Source organism: Harpia harpyja, chromosome 5 (assembly GCF_026419915.1).
Source record: "Harpia harpyja isolate bHarHar1 chromosome 5, bHarHar1 primary haplotype, whole genome shotgun sequence".
Lineage (NCBI taxonomy): Eukaryota > Metazoa > Chordata > Aves > Accipitriformes > Accipitridae > Harpia > Harpia harpyja.
The window spans coordinates 67,150,965-67,168,863 of record NC_068944.1 but is presented as its reverse complement, the minus strand read 5'-3'; the positions used below and the strand labels follow the sequence as shown (position 1 = coordinate 67,168,863).

Here is a 17,899-nt window from a genome sequence, read left to right as displayed (position 1 = left end):
GGAAACTCTTGGGTGAAACTCCTGGCAGGCATGTGGCTGAGTGCATGAATGTCTTACTGTGTCTTCAACTCTCCCGTTTCCTTGTTGCTCAGTCTTACTTTTTTTGTTCTGTTCTTCCTCAAGCAGGACCTGTACATTTGATTTTTCTGTAAAGTTACTGACTCACCTATGGGAACTCTAAACCAACCAATTCATTCCCTTCCTAGCACTTTTAAGAATATTTTTGAATTAACCTTATGATCATCTGTGGGCAAGTGTGATGTTTGCTGAATTCTGGATTTGCTTAAATACTATGCATGCTGCTAAAAGCATCCTTCAAGCTTTTTCTGCTGTGACTGGATGGGAAAGTGGTTTTCTTGGGCTTTGGGCAGCTTCAGATCTAGGAGCTCAAATATAACCCTCTAGTTTTCTTATTTGCATCATGGCAGTGGTGTCCTCTCTCCGTGCTGCATCAGCCTGCAGAAGCTCCCTCTCGTAGCCGATGGCTGCAGCATAAGTAGCAGCTCCTTGTTCCTTGCCTGCATCCCAAGGATGTTTGGGAGAAAGGGCCATGGGCTGCGTGGCTTGTCCTGGCAGGAGCGCTACAGGTTGGGCACCCCACCTTAGCGCTGAGGGGCTGAATTCATTGGGGTTTGCCTGTTCTCTGGCTTGTATATGGTCTGTTTGTTCTGGTTCCATGTGGCCAGTTGAAAGTTCAGGCCAGGCATTTAAGATCATTTATTAGAAATTATGTTTGCAGAGTAGGTGTTTTAATTGCAATAAAGGTGTTTCCAAAGCTTGAAGTGACGGGGAAAGCACCAAGCTTTCCAAACAAAACAAAAAGGTGTTAGGGGTCCTTTTTGGAAGTTTGCTAGAGTGTTTCTGGTAAAATGACAAATCTATGTGTAAATGAAGGTCTTGCATTTCAAAAGCCCTTATAGGGATAATTTTCATTCTTTTTGTTGTCTTTGATTATTAAAAAAATAGAAATCCATATGAAGTCTAAATATACGTAGTCTAAATAGGATCCGGTCCACCTCTCAGATCCATGCAGTGCCTGGGGATGTCATGGTGATCTTCAAGGTGCATCGTTTTCCTTATGCCTTTGTTCCCACGGGGAACAGGCCTGTAGGGCATGTTGCCCACCCCAGCGTTGAAACTTAGCTCGTCTGAACAGGTGAAGCTGCATAGTACATGGAACTGCACACATCTTCTAAATTGCTCTTTGTTTTCAGACAAACATTGGACATCAGAAGTCAGCCCAGCTAACCTGAGTCAGCAGAATAGTTATGCATATACTTCAAATAAATTCCATGTTTAGGTTTCTGCTGAGTCAAGGCCTCATAAGTGGATCCATAGCTGCTAGAAGCTGTTGAGGCTGTATTGAATTCAGAGGAGAGACAGCAGCTGTGGCTCTGCATGTAACCATTTTGGAAGGTTAACAAAATGCATGATTCTTAGTTTAAAACAAAAAGCATCAAGTGACCAAGTTAAAATATAACTGAATGTATATGTAAAATTTGGAGTGCATGTTGTCTTTATTTTCTGTATTTCAGCTTGTCTATTAATGATTAACTAGACAGGTTTCCCTTCTGCCTGTAACTGGACTGGTAGGTTTCATTTTCAGGTTCTTCATGTGACACTGTGTGTGAGCTTTGAGGAAAATGTTTAAATCCAAGGAGATTTGTGAAAAGGACTTACATGTGATGCTTCCAATCATATAACGCATGTTAATGTGAAAACTGAGTTTTATCTTTAAGCCATTCATAGAAGTTTCTGCAGAGTGCCCTTAACATTCAGTACAACATTTCATCTTGTGTCCCATCAATGCTGAGTATCCAAACTCTCTACTACAACCTCTATTTTTGAGTATGCAGCAGTTTTGGAAAGTATTCCTACTTTTAATGAAGTTGAGAAAGTAGAACGTGATTATTAATTTACTGTAATACTGCCAAAAGTGCTTTTTCTTCCCCTCCTCCCGGTGAGCAAAGATGAGCTGTTTGTGTTTTAGAGCCTTTGCAGCTGGTTTTGTATTACACTCTGGTCTTTGAAACTGTAATATTATTATACTGCTCTCAAGGATGATTGTGCAAACCCCGTGACTCTGAAGTGAAAAACATAAAGCTCGTCAATGTAATTATAACCGAAGAACATCTCAGTTCTTAAAGCAAATGCTGACTTTCTCATTCAAATACTTGCACTCTTTCTTGGCACTTGCCTGGTCTGGAGTGGCAGGCTGGGGAGGGAGGACCCCTGGCCAGACCCTTTCTCAGCCAGGAGATAGCCTTATTCCTCTAAATTGATCCAGTGTGGCATGATGACTGAAGTGAGAGCCAGGACTCACTGTGGAGTCAGTATGATACAGCTCAGAAGGAGGGAAGCTAATGAGCAAATTATCCTTATCTGTTGCAGGGAAACAGTCCTGTGTGGATGAGGCCATGGTGTCTGCGGGGTTTTTTTGGTGTGGTTTGTTTTTTGTTTTGGTTTTTTTTCCCCCCTGCAAGCTTATAATGTAAGCTCCACTTTATAAAAATTCAGTGAAGACATGTTGCAAAATCAGTGACTGGAGGTACTTCTTTGGTTTATTTTCATTCCTTGAGTTTTGAATGCCTCTTGATAGTTCCCCTCTTTTTGAAAGCAAGCCAGGTTTATTGCAAAATTTTATATATAAAGTTTTTTAATTATAATACACATATCATGGTTAATCTTTTTGATGTTCTTCCCCATTGCATCAGCAATTAGTTTTTCATTTAATTAACAATCTATTAATGTAATTGCAGTAGAGAACATCAAAAAGCGCTGTGGTTACTAATGCAGCACCTGCCTAGAGTTTTGCAAGTTCGAGTTCCCTCTTCCCTGCGAGGGGATGAGCTTTGTGCCACTTCATCAGCTTGACCAGAGTTTGACAGGTGTCTGTTGTGCACTTTCTCTGAAGCATGGGTTAACATGTTCTCACCTAGAAATCTGCAAGCTAAACAAGGTTCCTAAACTGGTTTAAGTCTCTTAAAATAAAACTGTATGGTAAATAACCAGGAGTTTAATTTGCAACAGCTCATCAGGAAACAAAGCTAATGCGTTTGTCTTTATCAGCAACAGAAGAAGTCAAAGTAGTCTAGTCCAAACTGCTCGCTCTCTTGTCTTGGCACTGATGATAATGTCTAAACTCTAGGAATGCTGGAATACCAGTTTGACTTTTTTTATTTTCCTTTCTGTGTCAATTTTGTGTCCTGCAATTTCTCACCATGCGCACCTGCCTGACAGCTGAGGCTCTGGGTAAGTCTGTGCCTTGCTGTAACCCTGGTGGCTGGTTATTGTAGCCCTTGCTGTGGCCTCTTTATGGTGTCTGGTCTCCACTAACTGCCTAGACTTTAATTTCTAATGAAACTAAAATATCGCCTAATCTTAATGAATCTTTTGATTTATTTTCTTTTGGCATCTAATTGGAACACTGTAAAAGAAGAAAATGTGTATTGTAGATAAACCTCTGGTTTATTTTAGAAAGGGATTAACATGGACTGATAAATCATGTCACAGTTGGGAGAGAGGTTAAATGGAGTAGACACGTCATCAAGGTGATGTTCAAATAATTGAATATCTTATTGTTAATATGACTTTTAAAGTCTAGAGCTTAAAGTCCTTAGTGTTGTTCTTTGTAAACCTGTGATCCAAGTCCCTCTTTTTTTCTGAAAATCGCATGCACCTTTCTTAACCAATAGATAAGAAATCACTATATTTAACTTCATGCTGGGGAAGGGGTGGAAATTGGCATCACAATTGTCTCCTGCTGCCTGATCACATCTCAAATCTGTTTAAATTGGAGTGTTGTTTCAGCTGTATTGCAAATTTAAAGTAGTTGCCTTGAGATCTTCTTGTGAATGAAATTAGGTGTTGCTGAATTTGAGAGAAATAATCACACCTCCACTTGCAGGTATAATGGTGCAGGTGTTGCCCTTTGGAGAAGCCTGGATTGATTAGATCAGGAGACTCTCAACCGAGGTGCCTCACTTGGGCTCCTGGAGCTGGGCACTGTGGTGCCTGCAGCTTGTCCCCTTTTTTGAAACCACAATTTTTGTTTTTCCTGGTTTGTAATTCAATCTGGAAGTTTCCTTTGGTAACTTGGAACTTTTCTTTTAAGGGACAACTTAGAACTTTTGAACATTAGCAGCTGATTCAGATCTCCAGTAGCCACCAGAAAGACTCAGATTCGGTTGCTGAAGGGGTCTGAAGTTTAACCCCAGCAATGAGGTTTTCTGCCTTTCTGTAAATGGTAGAATTCTTCCATTCTCAGCCTAGATCCGTGTTAGTTTATTTTTTGGCTTTACTGTGCAGGACTTAGAGGGGTTATTCATCCTGGCAGCTGAAGCAGATATGCTCTTGTAAAGAAGGTGATTTGGGAATGAATGACTTGGAACCTGCTATGGTTTGTATGAGTTGAGGTGTGCTCAGCATTGTCTCATACAGTGTAAATTCTGCCACTCTGTAAAGTGTCCAGTATGCAATATTCAAGTTCTGTGCAGACACCTAAAAAAACGCAAGGGAACGCTCTAAGTGAGAAAGTGGAAAATACTAATTTCACCAATATTTGCTGCGTTACTTTGTCAATAACAGCATTAGCTTTAGTAGTCAGACTTGCACTGAGAGCATTTAAAAATCATTGTTCTCCTTTGCTGTTGCTGACAGCTTTGCTAGTTTAAGTTGTTTTATAAAATATAGGCATGAAATTGGGTTGAAAATTAGATTTACCTTTTTCTTTCTCCCTAATACATTTCCTTTACTAAAGTTCTTTTTGAACAATGGTTATTTAAGAAGCTGAATGAGGCTTTCAGCCAGGATTAACGCAGAACACTGTAAAACTGAGGTTTTAATGCATGTTGGTCCTTTAAAGCTCTTGCATGTCATGGTAATGATGTGAAGCACCTGCTCTGAGGGTAACATACTAAGACTGTCCTTGGAGTAGCGGTGGATTCATGTTAATATTGATGAGAAGCAGTTCAGCTCTCTGCAGTTCATTAGCTGTTATTTGCCTGTGTCAAGCTGCAAGTCCGCGGGCTGTTGGAGCATGGTGCTGTTGGAGAAGTCGGTCCACAACTTCTGGTCTTGCATTTCTGCTCCTCTCTGCAACACCAAAGCTCTACTTTGAGACAGGCTGGATTTGAATTTCTCCTCAGTTTTCAGATTGTTGACTCGTTCTTCTGAGTTCAACCGGATATTTTCTGCAGAACCATCCCTACATCACGTTCGTGTCTGGCTGGTTGCAGACCAGAAAGCTGTGACTACATTTGATGCTTTTGACCATTGCTAATGCTGGTTGCTTTGATGGGTCATTCAAACCTGTCTGCAGCTGGGGTAGGAGTGTCCTTCCAGGCACACTTTTACAGCTCCTCCATGATGAGACTGTTCTGGAACTATTTTCTGTCATTACGATAGTTGTGTTGGTTTGGAAATGCTTCCAAACGGGTACCCTAAAGGCCAGAGAATGTGGGCTGGAGAGAATAATCAGTTGTTGATGTTCCTTATCAAAGTGTGCCTTGTGTCCACAGCAAAAATAGTGCAGTCAGTTGTCAGGGATGCCATAGACAAGTGACCTTCCCCTCGTAATTCAAAGGGGAAAAGAACTGCATTGCTCTCCAGTGGTCGATGTTCCCTTCTGAGACGTGTAGTGGATACAAACTAGTGGAGGCCCAAGGTGGGTGAGGAGCAGAGGTGATCGGCAGTTGGCCCTCACATCCTCCGTGTCCTCTGGGTGTAGGAGTGCTGTCGAGGGCCTATGCTCCGCTCTGGTTAGCAAAGGAAACTGGTTAAAATTGGGCTGAGATCTCATCCCTCAAATTCCGAGCTGTCTGAGTGCCATGAGAGGCAGCTGGCGATTCAGGGTGTGGGAAGAGTTATGCCCGATTTCAGAAGACTTGCTAGGTTGATGTCTGCATTATGGAGCTTTCAAAGGATATTGATAAAGCTTTCTTGCTCCTAAAAGATGAGTTGCGAGGAGACATCAGGAGAGAGCTGTATTCATGCCATGTAAACATCTGATGTCAGAGCCTCATCTAAATGATTCACCTAAGCTTGCTTCCTGCTCTGAATTATACCCTGGACAGCTTGTGTGTTTTCACTGACTACATAGGTGCCCAAGAGCCATAGCATAAAAACAAGTCCGTGAAAGCAGCAGGGAGGAGATGGTATGTCTGTTAATGTCCCAGCTCACTTAAAGGAATAAAGTGAAAACTTCGTAGAGATACAGAGGATGTTGGAGAGCGATGCAGTTTTATATGTGCTTTTGCCAAAGGGTTAAAATACCAGCTTGAACATTATGCTGATAACTTCTTTGAATTGAGTGAGTTATGCAGGTGTAAATGAGGTTTATTTTTGCCACGTGTTTTGGGTGCTCTTGTTGCTCTGGTCCAAGACTTGCTGCTCTGTCAGGTCCACATAAATTACCAAAATTCACTATAATTGAACCCGCTTTATCAGGGGAGTCCAGTTGCTTTCTAAGTGTATGTCTTCTCACTGTGTAGGCGAGTGCATTTAACAAGGATTTACTGTGTTAAGTGCATGATCATGTGGTGGAGCAGCTGAACATTTGCAGCAGTTCTGAGATCTGAACCAAGGAGTGTGTGATTTAGTTTGCAACTAATACATTTTGCATTTGGTACATCCATGGTAGTGAGCCAGTATCTAGATTTGAACAGCAGGAGATTATTTCACCTGTTGTAATTTCCAGGCAGCTCTCAAGGGATCTGAGCAATAATGCAAGTCTCAGTTTCATAAGGAATTTGAAAGAACAACTCCAGAGAAGTATAAAATGTTTCATCATTGCATCTGATAGCAAAGTGGAGTATGGGGAGGGGCCTGAAATGTACAGAATGGTCTTCAAGCAGAAGGGCCCAGTTTGTCTCCTAAGGATGATGGATGAGAAGGCACAGGACCTTCAGGGTGTTATCCAAAACGCTTCTGTAACTTGTTTCTGGCAGATGCTAATTTTGAGAGAGGAAGCAGTTGACTCCAGCTTCAGAGTCTGTTATTGTTAAAGTTACTTCCAAAACAGTTTTATGACCACATTACACCAGTCAGCCTGATCTACAGGATCAGGCACTGGGTGTTCCTGCTGGCAGTTTGGTACCCAGGTGGCCTTGGGGGTGGCCGTGCTGGTGTTGCACTGCACGTGATTCTTCAAGGATCCATCGCAGAACTCTGCTTGTGGGTATCTGTGCAGTTTTATCTGGACTATGTCTAACTCCGTACAGAGGACATTTGGATATATCCGGTCTGTAATGCCGCTAAGCCAGCGTCATTCTCTTTGCTTCCATCGCTGCTCACTTTCCTGTGGCTCTGGCTGTGTATCGGTGCAGGGGAGCTGATGACTTCACCTCACTCTGGAGTACTGAAGAAATACATATAATAATGCAAAGGTTTTCCTTTGTAACCCTGACCTTCAGTCATCTGCATTGTGTACTACACACGTCAAGAGACTTTTTTCTTCCTCTTACTCGTAGCTTTAAATCCTCCGTGCACAAAGCTTATGGTCCATAAAAATTGATTTTGGGTAGCTGCTTGTAACTCAGCCACTGTTTTTCAATGTTATCTTCCTGATATTTAGCAACAGTGGCATGGTTATGTACCTGGATACTTAATTTGCATGTGGTGATGTTTCTGGGAGATTTGAGACAAATTTACACTGAGGTTCTTTAAAATATTTAGGGGCGTAAGCTGCATGAAAACATCTTGCAACTGCAACGTTGTTGGCTCAGTAATACTACGGCTAAGCAGCCGCCCTTCGTTCTAGACGAATAAATTTTTGCCATGATGCAGAATAAGCAGTTGGTGCAGAATAAGGTACTTAACTGTCACAGAAAGTTTTGGTATTGAGTTGACTATAATTAACACAGTGCAGCTTTTTGATTGCAAAACACTGGATTTTTTTTTTTTTATTATTTCCGTAGACAAATACTGGACATTAATATGTATTTGAGATGTTGACAGAGTTTTTTTTGTTTTGGACTTTGGAATGAAGAAAACTGTTTTAGCAGTTGCTTGTATAGAGTACTTGAATCCAATGGTCCAATGATCAGTAACGTGTCCTTAATACCATCTCATATAGGAGATTCGTCCACTCATTTAGTGACTCCACAAAGCTGTCATTAGGACCTTGCTAAGCACAAAAGTAGGAATGAAGAGGAATATACCTGGGGTTAGTGATTAATACTCTCCCAGTTAGTAAGGTGTTGATTTTCAGCAAGGATGATGTGAAGGGTTTCTACAGCTAACACTTTGAGAAAGTCCTTATGTGAAATGCTGTCTTTGGCTTGTTGAAACCTTTTGAATTGAGCTGGATTTCTGTTCTATGCAAAAGGGGAAAAAAATAAATGCTATGAAATGCTTTATTTAATTGGGGGAAAAAAACCTCTTACTAATTTGGATTAAGGGAAAATTCTGGTTGAGACTTGAATTGCAAAAGCACAATCCGGCAGCAGTGCTGGTGGAAAGTGAGGTCTTCCTCTATGGAGAACCACAGTTTTGACAAAATGTACTCTTGATTGTTTCCTGCATACAGGACGGGGTGATATTCAGCCCCAGCTGGATAGTGCTTTACAAGATGTCAATGATAAGTACCTGCTGCTTGAAGAAACCGAGAAGCAAGCTGTCAGAAAAGCTCTGATCGAGGAGCGTGGTCGATTCTGTACTTTCATCTCGATGCTGCGGCCCGTGATAGTAAGAGCTCTCTGTTTTAAGTCGGTACAATTCACAAATTAGATAAGTGGCCAAAAGCCTCTAAACAGAGTAGCTCGTTATGTTTTAGGAATTAGTTTCTAGAGCCAAAATTCAACGTGCATCTCTGCCTAGGAAGTGGCGAGAGTTGGGACCTTCCTTGTAGGCATTTGGAGTAATTCAGCGACGGAAGACACTGAATAGTTTCAAGATGATTGATGGGGAAACAATGGGCACAGAGATTTAAGTGGGCTTCAGTTCCCTATGCATACTGACCTGAGACATTGCTAATGCAGTTTTTTCCACTGCTTTTTTTCTTAACATCACATTTTAATGTAAATCTTCCTTACTCCCACTCCAGTGCTAGGACTGATAAATGTTTCAAGACCTCCCCTGTGTATATAATGACATTATCTGACAGATTGCAGGCTGCTTCCATGCAGTTTTCTGGCAGGTCTTTTCCTCCTACATGACAGCTTTTTCAGTTCATTGAAAAGGTTTGAGTGTATTTTCATCATCTCAGGTTGTCTGAAGCCCGGCAATGAATCGTTTATGGCTTTGTGCAAGCATGATGCATTTCTGAAGGGTCTCCAGCGTACTGGGAAAATGTTCCCAATGCTTGTTTACAAAGAGCATCAGTCTCAACAGAAAACCATGGTTAGAGAAGCAGGGAGGTGATGGCTGAGCAGGAGGAGGTGAATTCCAGACTCTGAGGACCTGGATGAAATTACCATGGTAGCTAAGGGATTACTATGGTAACTTATGGTGCAGGAATCATCTGAGTTAGCTGTTGATGTAGCTTGAGCCAGAATGAATCATAGATGTTATTAATGCTCTGTACCTGTATAGTGCCTTTATGTCAAAGTTTCCAAAAACTAGCAAAAAGTACGAGTTTAACCCCTGTTTACATTCAAGGTTAAAATCCTTAGGGCACATTAGTGAGTATACATAGAAGAGTTAAATCTTTCCCAGATGCAGCAGACATGACACTTTTTCTGAAGGTGCCACAAAAAGAAGGCTGAGACTTACTTATCTTGTTGATGAGAGAAAAGATTTCTGGGCCTCAGAACTTACAGCAATCTTAAAGTAGTTATAAAACTCTAAATTAATATTTTCAACCCTCTTTCATAAGAAGTGATTGCTTAATGGGCAAAGGAAAAGCAGCTCCGCTGGGCATTCCCACAGTCATAAGCAAAAAGAAGAAGGTTGTATATTGTGTTATGGGTCTGATTTTTAAAACCAAGGCTGTGATTAGCCTTGCTTTTTTGTCTTTTCAGGAAGAAGAAATATCAATGCTAGGAGAAATAACCCATTTACAAACCATATCAGATGACCTGAAAAGTCTTACCATGGATCCACACAAACTGCCATCTTCAAGTGAACAGGTTAGCTCTTGTTACCTGGAAAACATTTTTGTTTGTAGCTTGTACCAGTTTTCCTTTTGTGTTATGAGGAATATTGACTACTAGCATTAAGTGGCTTAATGTTATGTTTTCTAGATGCTTCACTGCAGCAAGGTCATTTTTAACATAAGCAATTTTAAAAAAGTTGATTTTGAAGTACCAGCTGAGTGCTTCTGAAGTATTTGGTAAGACCAATGTGAAGTGGTAGCAGTAATACTTTGAAGTATATGAAGATGCCCAGTTTCTGCTGAGAGTACATGAGAAATGAGTGTCATCTCCTCGCTCTATACATTTAAGCATACCTGTCTTTATGTGGTTGCAAGATTGCTGGGATTAGATAGCTTGATGGAGTCTTAACATTTGAGCATTTTTCTGTCCTGTCCTTAAAATGCAGAGGAAAATGTGTATCATTAAATGACTCCAAATAGGACCTTTTTCTCCAACCCTGCTGTGTGAACTCAGTTTTCCTGTCATACCTTAATCACCTTATCGTTGACCTAGAAGTGTAAAGGAGGGAAGCTCTGCTATGGTTGAATATTGGATTTTCAATTAATTTTTTAAAATGTGACAGTTCTTAAACTCTGAGGCTGTAATAGGTTTTTTAAGAGGAAAAAAACAACAAAAAACCTAAACCAAAACAGCTCACAGCATGGATAACATAAATCTCCAGTTTACTTTGTAGAGATTTTTCAATTCAAATCTGAACTTTCCTTCTGTGATAGCAGCCCTAGTGTTGAAGTATGGTAGTTCCTGGAAAGCCAAGGATGAAGCTGAGTCTCCTGTGTAATATACATAGTGTAATTCTGGAAGAGAACTGAGACTGGGTCAATTGGCACTGAAAGTTTGTAGTGGTGATGAATGTTGTATGACAAGCAGATGCTTTCTGTTAGTACGGGAAGAAATTTTCCACATCCTTGATGCTATTGATTATCTTTCATCAGGTAATTTTAGATTTGAAAGGTTCTGATTACAGCTGGTCTTATCAGACTCCTCCATCCTCTCCCAGTACTACCATGTCCAGAAAATCTAGTGTTTGCAGGTAAGTAGCCTGGTAATATTTAACTTTAACCTGTTTGGGGGCAAAGGGAGGCAAGTTCAGACTGTGGTATGGGTTTGTATGCATACTTAAATCTTAAGTAACAACTCTTAATGAAATCAATCCCTTGTGGTCTTTACCTGTTTAAGTGTGTGACTGGGAATATTAAAAAGGATGGGCATGACTGAACAACTTTGAACTCAAGACAATTTGAAGATGCTTTTGATTCAGTTCTCTTGGATCCATTTCAGATCAAAGAGCAGACTACTGATCTAAGCTCTGAGATTGTTCATTCATAATTTCCTTTTCTGTTTTTCATGTGATGACTTTTTAGATTATTCTAAGTAGCTGTTACTAGTCAGTAAGTTAAACTGTTTGAAAAGGAAAACATCCTTGGCAATTGTCCTATCAGTCTGGTAGATGGAAATGCTTTTTTGATACAAGTTTTTTTGACTGTTTAATGCTGTCTAATGCTGTCCTGAAATATGTTGAAACACTGGATTCTGTCTATCCTTTCTCCTTAAAAACTGTTTTCTCTCATAAAACAGTTTATTAGCATGTTACCCCCATTCCCTGGTGTCTACATTGACTCTTTCCTTTTACTGAAAAGGAAGATATCCTATTGTGTATTCTGCTCAACATCTTTCTAGCTGCTCTCGAATGATTACCTTTTAGTTTGCTTTATGAATAATGTACTACAGGTTCCCTGTGTACAAGCAAAGTTACCTGTAGCATGTCAGAGCAAGTGAACATGACTTCTGTGTACCTACTTGTCTCTGCACGCAGATATATATAAAAAAAACTTCAGTACTTTTATATATATATGTGAAAACATGCGTATTTAGAGCAATGAGCACAGGCTTAAAGATGCAATATCCTGAAGCTGTAAAAGAAAATGGCAAAACCCCCCAAAAAATCCATTATCTGTTCCTAAACAACCTCATCTTTTTGTGTGGTAAAACCTGTATGGCAACAGACTGTTGTGTATGGGTACAATAAGACAGAGCTCCCCTTCCTCTGCTCCAAGCCGACTTGTACATCTTGTGTGTTACATGGAATTTGTGAGCAGGAGGTGCAGTCCTCACCCATGTGTCCTTGTAGTGGGTTGACCCTGGCTGGATGCCAGGTGCCCACCAAAGACGCTCTATCACTCTCCCTTCTCAGCTGGACAGGGGGGAGAAAATATAACAAAAGGCTCGTGGGTCAAGGACAGTTTAATAAAGTGAAAGCCAAGGTTGCGCACGAAAGCAAAGAAAAACAAATGATATTATTCTCTACTTCCCATCAACAGGCGATGTCTGGCCACTTCCTGGGAAGCAGGGCTTCAGTACGGGTAGTGGTTGCTCTAGAAGACAAAAATGCCCCCCTTCCGTCTCCCTTTACTTAGCTTTTATATCTGAGCTGACGTCATGTGGTATGGAATATCTGTTTGGTTAGTTTAGGTCAGCTGTCCTGGCTATGTCCCCTCCCAAGATCTTGCCCTGCCCCAGCCTGCCATTGGGGGGGGGCAGAAATGTTGGAGAGACAGCCTTGATGCTGTGGGAGCACTGCTCAGCAGTAGCCAAAACACTGGTGTGTTATCAACACCTTTCTAGCTACTGATGCAGAGCACAGTGCTATGAGGGCTGCTATGGGGAGAATTAACTCCATCTCAGCCAGACCCAATACAATCCTTTAGAGCCATCCCTTCAGCTAGTCAGTGGTCTCCTGCCAGCAAAGGTAGGAAGCTGCCTTCAGAGTGATGCATCCTGCTAGTCCTGCTCAGCCACCCCAGCAGGAAACTTCAAAGGCTCCCACATGGCAGCTGGCACGTCGTTGCTGTCATTCATGGATACTGGAGATTAAAAATCAATCTCTTTGTTTGAAAAATAAAATATTTTTTTCATGGATATTAATTTGGGATATTTAATTCTCTGATCATCTTTCTTACTAACTAAAGCTACCCAGAGGCTTGACTTCGCTCAATATGCGGCCACATGGTTTTTTTCTGGTAGAAAGCCTTCATGTGAGCGAAACTTGTCCCAGGTGCTCTGAAGCATGGGGTTTTGGTGATGCTTTCAAAAAATCTCACACGTTGGCCTGCTGACTGACTGCAACGGCATGCCTAGAGTCAGACTTTTGGATGAACTGTGAATGCCTTTGGACCCCCTACTAGAGATCCCATTGAAAATTTGGGCCATGGTGCAAGAGCAGCAAGGTGTAAGTCAGGAATAGGAGAGAGCTGTCAGCAGACATTTTTTGTGCAAGTGCTGTGCAAATGCTAGAGAGGGCATGTAACAATCCCTTTGTCCCTAACTTGACTTTGAACTCTGAGTGGTTACAGAATTTGATCATTTGAGTGAAATTCAAGGTAAAATGCCATTTTCTCTCTGGTCGCAAGGGATACTGCAGCTGCTTTTACAGTTCTTTACTGATATATATGTGCATATATATATATTTAAATTTAATTTGTCAACATTTTTTCTTTTCCAATTTATGCTGCCTGTTGCTAGAGACATGTGGAATGTTAATTGTACTGTATATGGGTCTCTCCCCACCCTGCCCTTGTGTCTTTTCCTCTCCCCTTTCCTTTCTTTGTTCCTTTTGTCTCTCACAGCAGTCTGAACAGCGTTAACAGTAGTGATTCCCGGTCCAGTGGCTCGCACTCGCACTCACCTAGTTCACACTATCGCTATCGCAGCTCCAATCTGCCTCAGCAGGCACCCATGAGGCTGTCCAGTGTGTCCTCCCATGATTCTGGATTCATGTCCCAGGATGCTTTCCAGTCCAAATCGCCATCCCCCATGCCACCAGAAGCACCTAACCAGGTACGTGCAAGCATGAGAACAAAAACCTGAGTGTGAGCTGGACTCTGTAACTTGGCTCACCTTTCACAAAAAGGATCTGGTTTGGTTTTGGGGTACCTTGGAGTGAGGTTGAACACTGAGGGTAAGGTTTGTTTCACTGCACTTCATCCATCTAAAAGCTGGGCCTCTAGCTGGAGTGATTTATGCTCCTTTTGCAGTTAGCACTGAAGAAAGAGATGAGTTGCTCTTGGGGGATTTGGCTTTCACTCTGGCCCTGGAAGGAGCCTAGATGCCTAACTTTCAGATACATACAGATGAGAAAGAGCAAGAAGTCCCACTTTACAGGAGGAAGTAATACTCACTTCACCCACTGAGGTTACGAGTTAATATCCTGCACAGATAGCCAGTTGTTAATATCTGGTGGCTGTTCATGGTTTAATGGACAAATACTGGTGCCAGAACAGCCTTCTGACAGCCTTAGTATTGATACTGGTGGCTTTGGCATCAGAGAGATGACTTTCAGTCCTCCCTGCAAAGGGCCTGGAATACTCAAAATGCTTTTAGCAGTATCATATGAAATTGGTTTTGCTGTTTTTTATGACAACCCTTTCTGTGGATAGGCTTGCTCTTTTTGAGTCTCAATTGAGCACCTTGCGGAAATAAGGTTTCTGCATGAAAATGAGAGATATTTTTCATTCTTTATGGAACTCTTAAGAAATGAGTGTATGTGTAGTCATATATGATAATATCCTGAACCCAGTCAAACTAAGAGGATTTCACTATAAATATAAGGAAAACTTTTCCAGAGCATTTTGTGGTCTGCAGAAGGAAGTTGCTGCTCTATTTGTTCATGGCATCATTCCTCTAAAAACTAGATGGCCACCTGCAGGCAGAGGTTCGCATGCCTCCATGGCATGTATCTTCCAGCACCTGAATTCTCTTTTCTGTTTTGTTTTTTTTTTTTTTTTAACAAATCACGTGGCAACTGTAATATTTTTTAAACAAGGCTGAACTGCCATCTTGAATTATAAATCCCATCGTAAATCTTAGTTACAAACTGAAGTGGACCTAATATCCTGTTCTTGAGTATCACTCATTTGTAATATACCCCGGGATCACTGGAGAAGATTGTCCTTTAGTTTAATAAATGTAGTTGCACTCCTTTTCATGTGTTGGGGAGTAGATGATTTTAATCCTCACAGTCAGCAAGCAGCCAACAATTTCAGTGTTAACAGTTACCAAGTGTCACCTGCACACTTAAGCTACTCCTAGACCACCTTTGACAGCACACAGACCCTCACTTTTTGCAGAACATCTAGTAAGTAGCACTGTTAGTGAAATTTTTAGGGTATCATCCAAAACAACACTGGTTCATTTAGGCTTGGAACATGTTCTCAAGGGAAGCTCAACAGTTTTTTAATGTATTTACCTCTTTCATTTTAATAGAAATGCTTTCTTTTCAAATGAATACATCTTCTGCACTGTCCCCAGTGTGGACACATCAGCATTTTTTTATAGATGACATCCTGAAGAACTTTGTGCACACTAATAAAATGAATGTTTTGTTTAGATTGGCTATGGCTAACCTAAGTGAAATACAAAAAAGTAAATGAGCAATAATAAAGTAAACTGGAATAGTAACAAGGTAAGGAAGTTGACTTTTAAGATACATACATCAGTTATACATGCTAGCATTATCTTTGGTTTTCATAGTATCCACTGCACCTGCATAAAAGGGCGGTAATCTACATGATGATGCTATGTTTGCAGATGAGGATGTAACTTTGCAATTGCCCTTAGCATGGAAAAAACCCAACACCTCTCTTTGCAAGTTCCTCTGTTAAGCAGGGGAGAGAACTTAGGCTGGTATCAGCTGTCAGAACATCCTGAAAGTTGATGAGTGTCATGCTGATTTACACCAGCTAAGTTCAGATGCTTTCACTTCATTTTAGAAACTGTCCATAAAGTTGCAAACTGATCCAAGCATCACTTGAGCTATTCATGAGCTGTAGAAGGCTGCAGCAGTGTGGCGTTGACTTGACGAGTATAGTGTGTTGGTATAACAAATAGGTATGTGCTCTGTATGTCTCTAGTTCTGTATACCTTTACGCAGAGGAAAAGGTAACAGATCATTGCCTGGCCGCTTCATCTTTGCTTAAGTGTCTTGCTTTGTATGTTCAGCACTAAGTAAATTGTGTGTGTTGTGCTGACAGATAATTGTGATCGTGAGCTTACCGAGAAGCTGTTCAATTTACAGCGTTATTTCATGTTGCGTGTCTCTAACCAACTGACAGATCTTCCTTGTGGTATTGTGCTTTTGAGGGTCGGTGGTGGGCGGGGAGGAGCAGCGATATCGGCTGCTGTTTCTAAAACACTGATGTCATTGTTTCTAGTAGTGACACTGAGAAAGCAGAAAAGCAAGCTCTGGAATCAACAAAGGAAATTAAAAGCTATATATCTTGTGCAGGTGGACACTGCTGATGTTCGCTAGCTGCATGCTGTGGCATCTACTGGGGCAACAAACCCCATTTTCTTTAATAATGGATTTAAAAAAAAAGTAGAAGGGGGCTACATAATGTTCTCATATGATAGGAATGAGAATATATGAGCTATGTGAAGCTTTTATGCTCTCAGATACCTTTTAGACAAGCGTCACTGAAAATTAAACGGAATTTATTCAAAGTCACAGATGGGGGAGGAGGGGGAAATCTCAAACAAGGAATAAGTAGAGGTTTAAACAAGATACAGACTATACCAGAGGAGAGATGACTGGCAAAATGAAGACTGCTTTTCAGCCTATAGTTGCTGAGTAGTAAGTCTCTACAGTTAACACACTCTGCATAGAAGATAGAAAAAAGAGCAATTAGAAAACTGGACTCTGCCTTTACACTGGTTTAGTACGATCTCTTTTCTGCAGCATTGCTGTTAACATCACTGGCAGTAAAAGTGTTAGCCTGTACCAGATAGCTGTACGTGTGGAAAGGTCACTGTAGAATGCTTTAATCTTAATTAAGCAAGTGCATTTGGGTATAGCTGAACAGCTGGAAAAGCATCACAGGTCTCTCTCTGGAACAGAACAGTTTCTCTAAATGCCAAGTTTGAGGTCAGCCCTGGCCAGCATTGCCCATGGGATGGACTGACACCATGTAAAGCCCTTCTGACAGAACTGCTGCTGCTCTTGGATGAACACTGAACATGGCTGGTGCTGCTAAACCCACATGTTGCCCTATGTAGTAGACAAACTGAGGTCTGGGAGTATCTGCAATGCAACAGTATGGTAGTAGGACAGTGATGTTTGATTTAGGGGAGTGATAATAGAAGGATCCACTGGACTTGGAGCGAACACGCACAGGGGAAGCAATTATACAGCTGAATTTTAGAGGCTGCTTATGAGTTCGTGGAGATGAAAGTAAGGGGAGAGAAAGAAGCAGGTGAAGAAGAGAAAAAAACTGTTGATGTGCTATCAAACAGTAGAGGACTAAGTCTTTATTGTTAGAATATTCTGGAAATCACTTTCCTTAAACAGTGAAGTAGAGGGAAACTGAATGTGAACTTGCTTCTGCGTGTACAGATTAGCAAGCTGGAAAGATTCTGGTTTTGAGGCAACTCCATTGCTTGAAATAGCTTGAAGTTAGAATAGGGGAAATACATTGTTACATCTATTCAGTTTCCCATGTAAATTAAAAAATGCTCCCAACTCAGACCTTAAAAAAACCCAAAACCAAAAAAACCCCAAAATAACTGAAATGCATCTGTAAATTATCACCAGGTATTTGCTTCTCCTACACTTCCTTTTTTAAGTTAAGTTTCCCAACAGTTTGTCCCTGACTAGAAAAGAGGGGTCAATAGAGACATGTTCCTGGAAGTGAGACAAATGGAGGAGGTGACCTTGAGTCACTATCCAAAGCTTTTTGAAAGGTAACTGAGATGTCTTCCACTGACTGTGGCGGGACATTGGACCAAGCTCTTCATTAGGATTTGGTCTCCTGGGA

At 41.1% G+C, this 17,899-nt stretch overlaps 1 protein-coding gene across 18 annotated transcripts in view; it reads left to right on the top strand.

Moving 5' to 3' along the window:
* MTSS1 (MTSS I-BAR domain containing 1) overlaps nucleotides 1-17,899 on the top strand; it is a 127,990-nt gene that overhangs the window by 97,979 nt on the left and 12,112 nt on the right. For 6 of the 18 annotated variants that reach the window (XM_052787268.1, XM_052787261.1, XM_052787275.1 and 3 more), the window contains exons 7-11: nucleotides 3,241-3,252; nucleotides 8,528-8,685; nucleotides 9,960-10,067; nucleotides 11,027-11,124; nucleotides 13,718-13,928. In XM_052787268.1, coding sequence (XP_052643228.1) covers nucleotides 3,241-3,252; nucleotides 8,528-8,685; nucleotides 9,960-10,067; nucleotides 11,027-11,124; nucleotides 13,718-13,928 — 587 coding nt within the window. The remainder of the gene's footprint in view (nucleotides 1-3,240; nucleotides 3,253-8,527; nucleotides 8,686-9,959; nucleotides 10,068-11,026; nucleotides 11,125-13,717; nucleotides 13,929-17,899) is intronic. The other 12 variants (XM_052787273.1, XM_052787271.1, XM_052787262.1 and 9 more) reach the window with 5 other exon arrangements.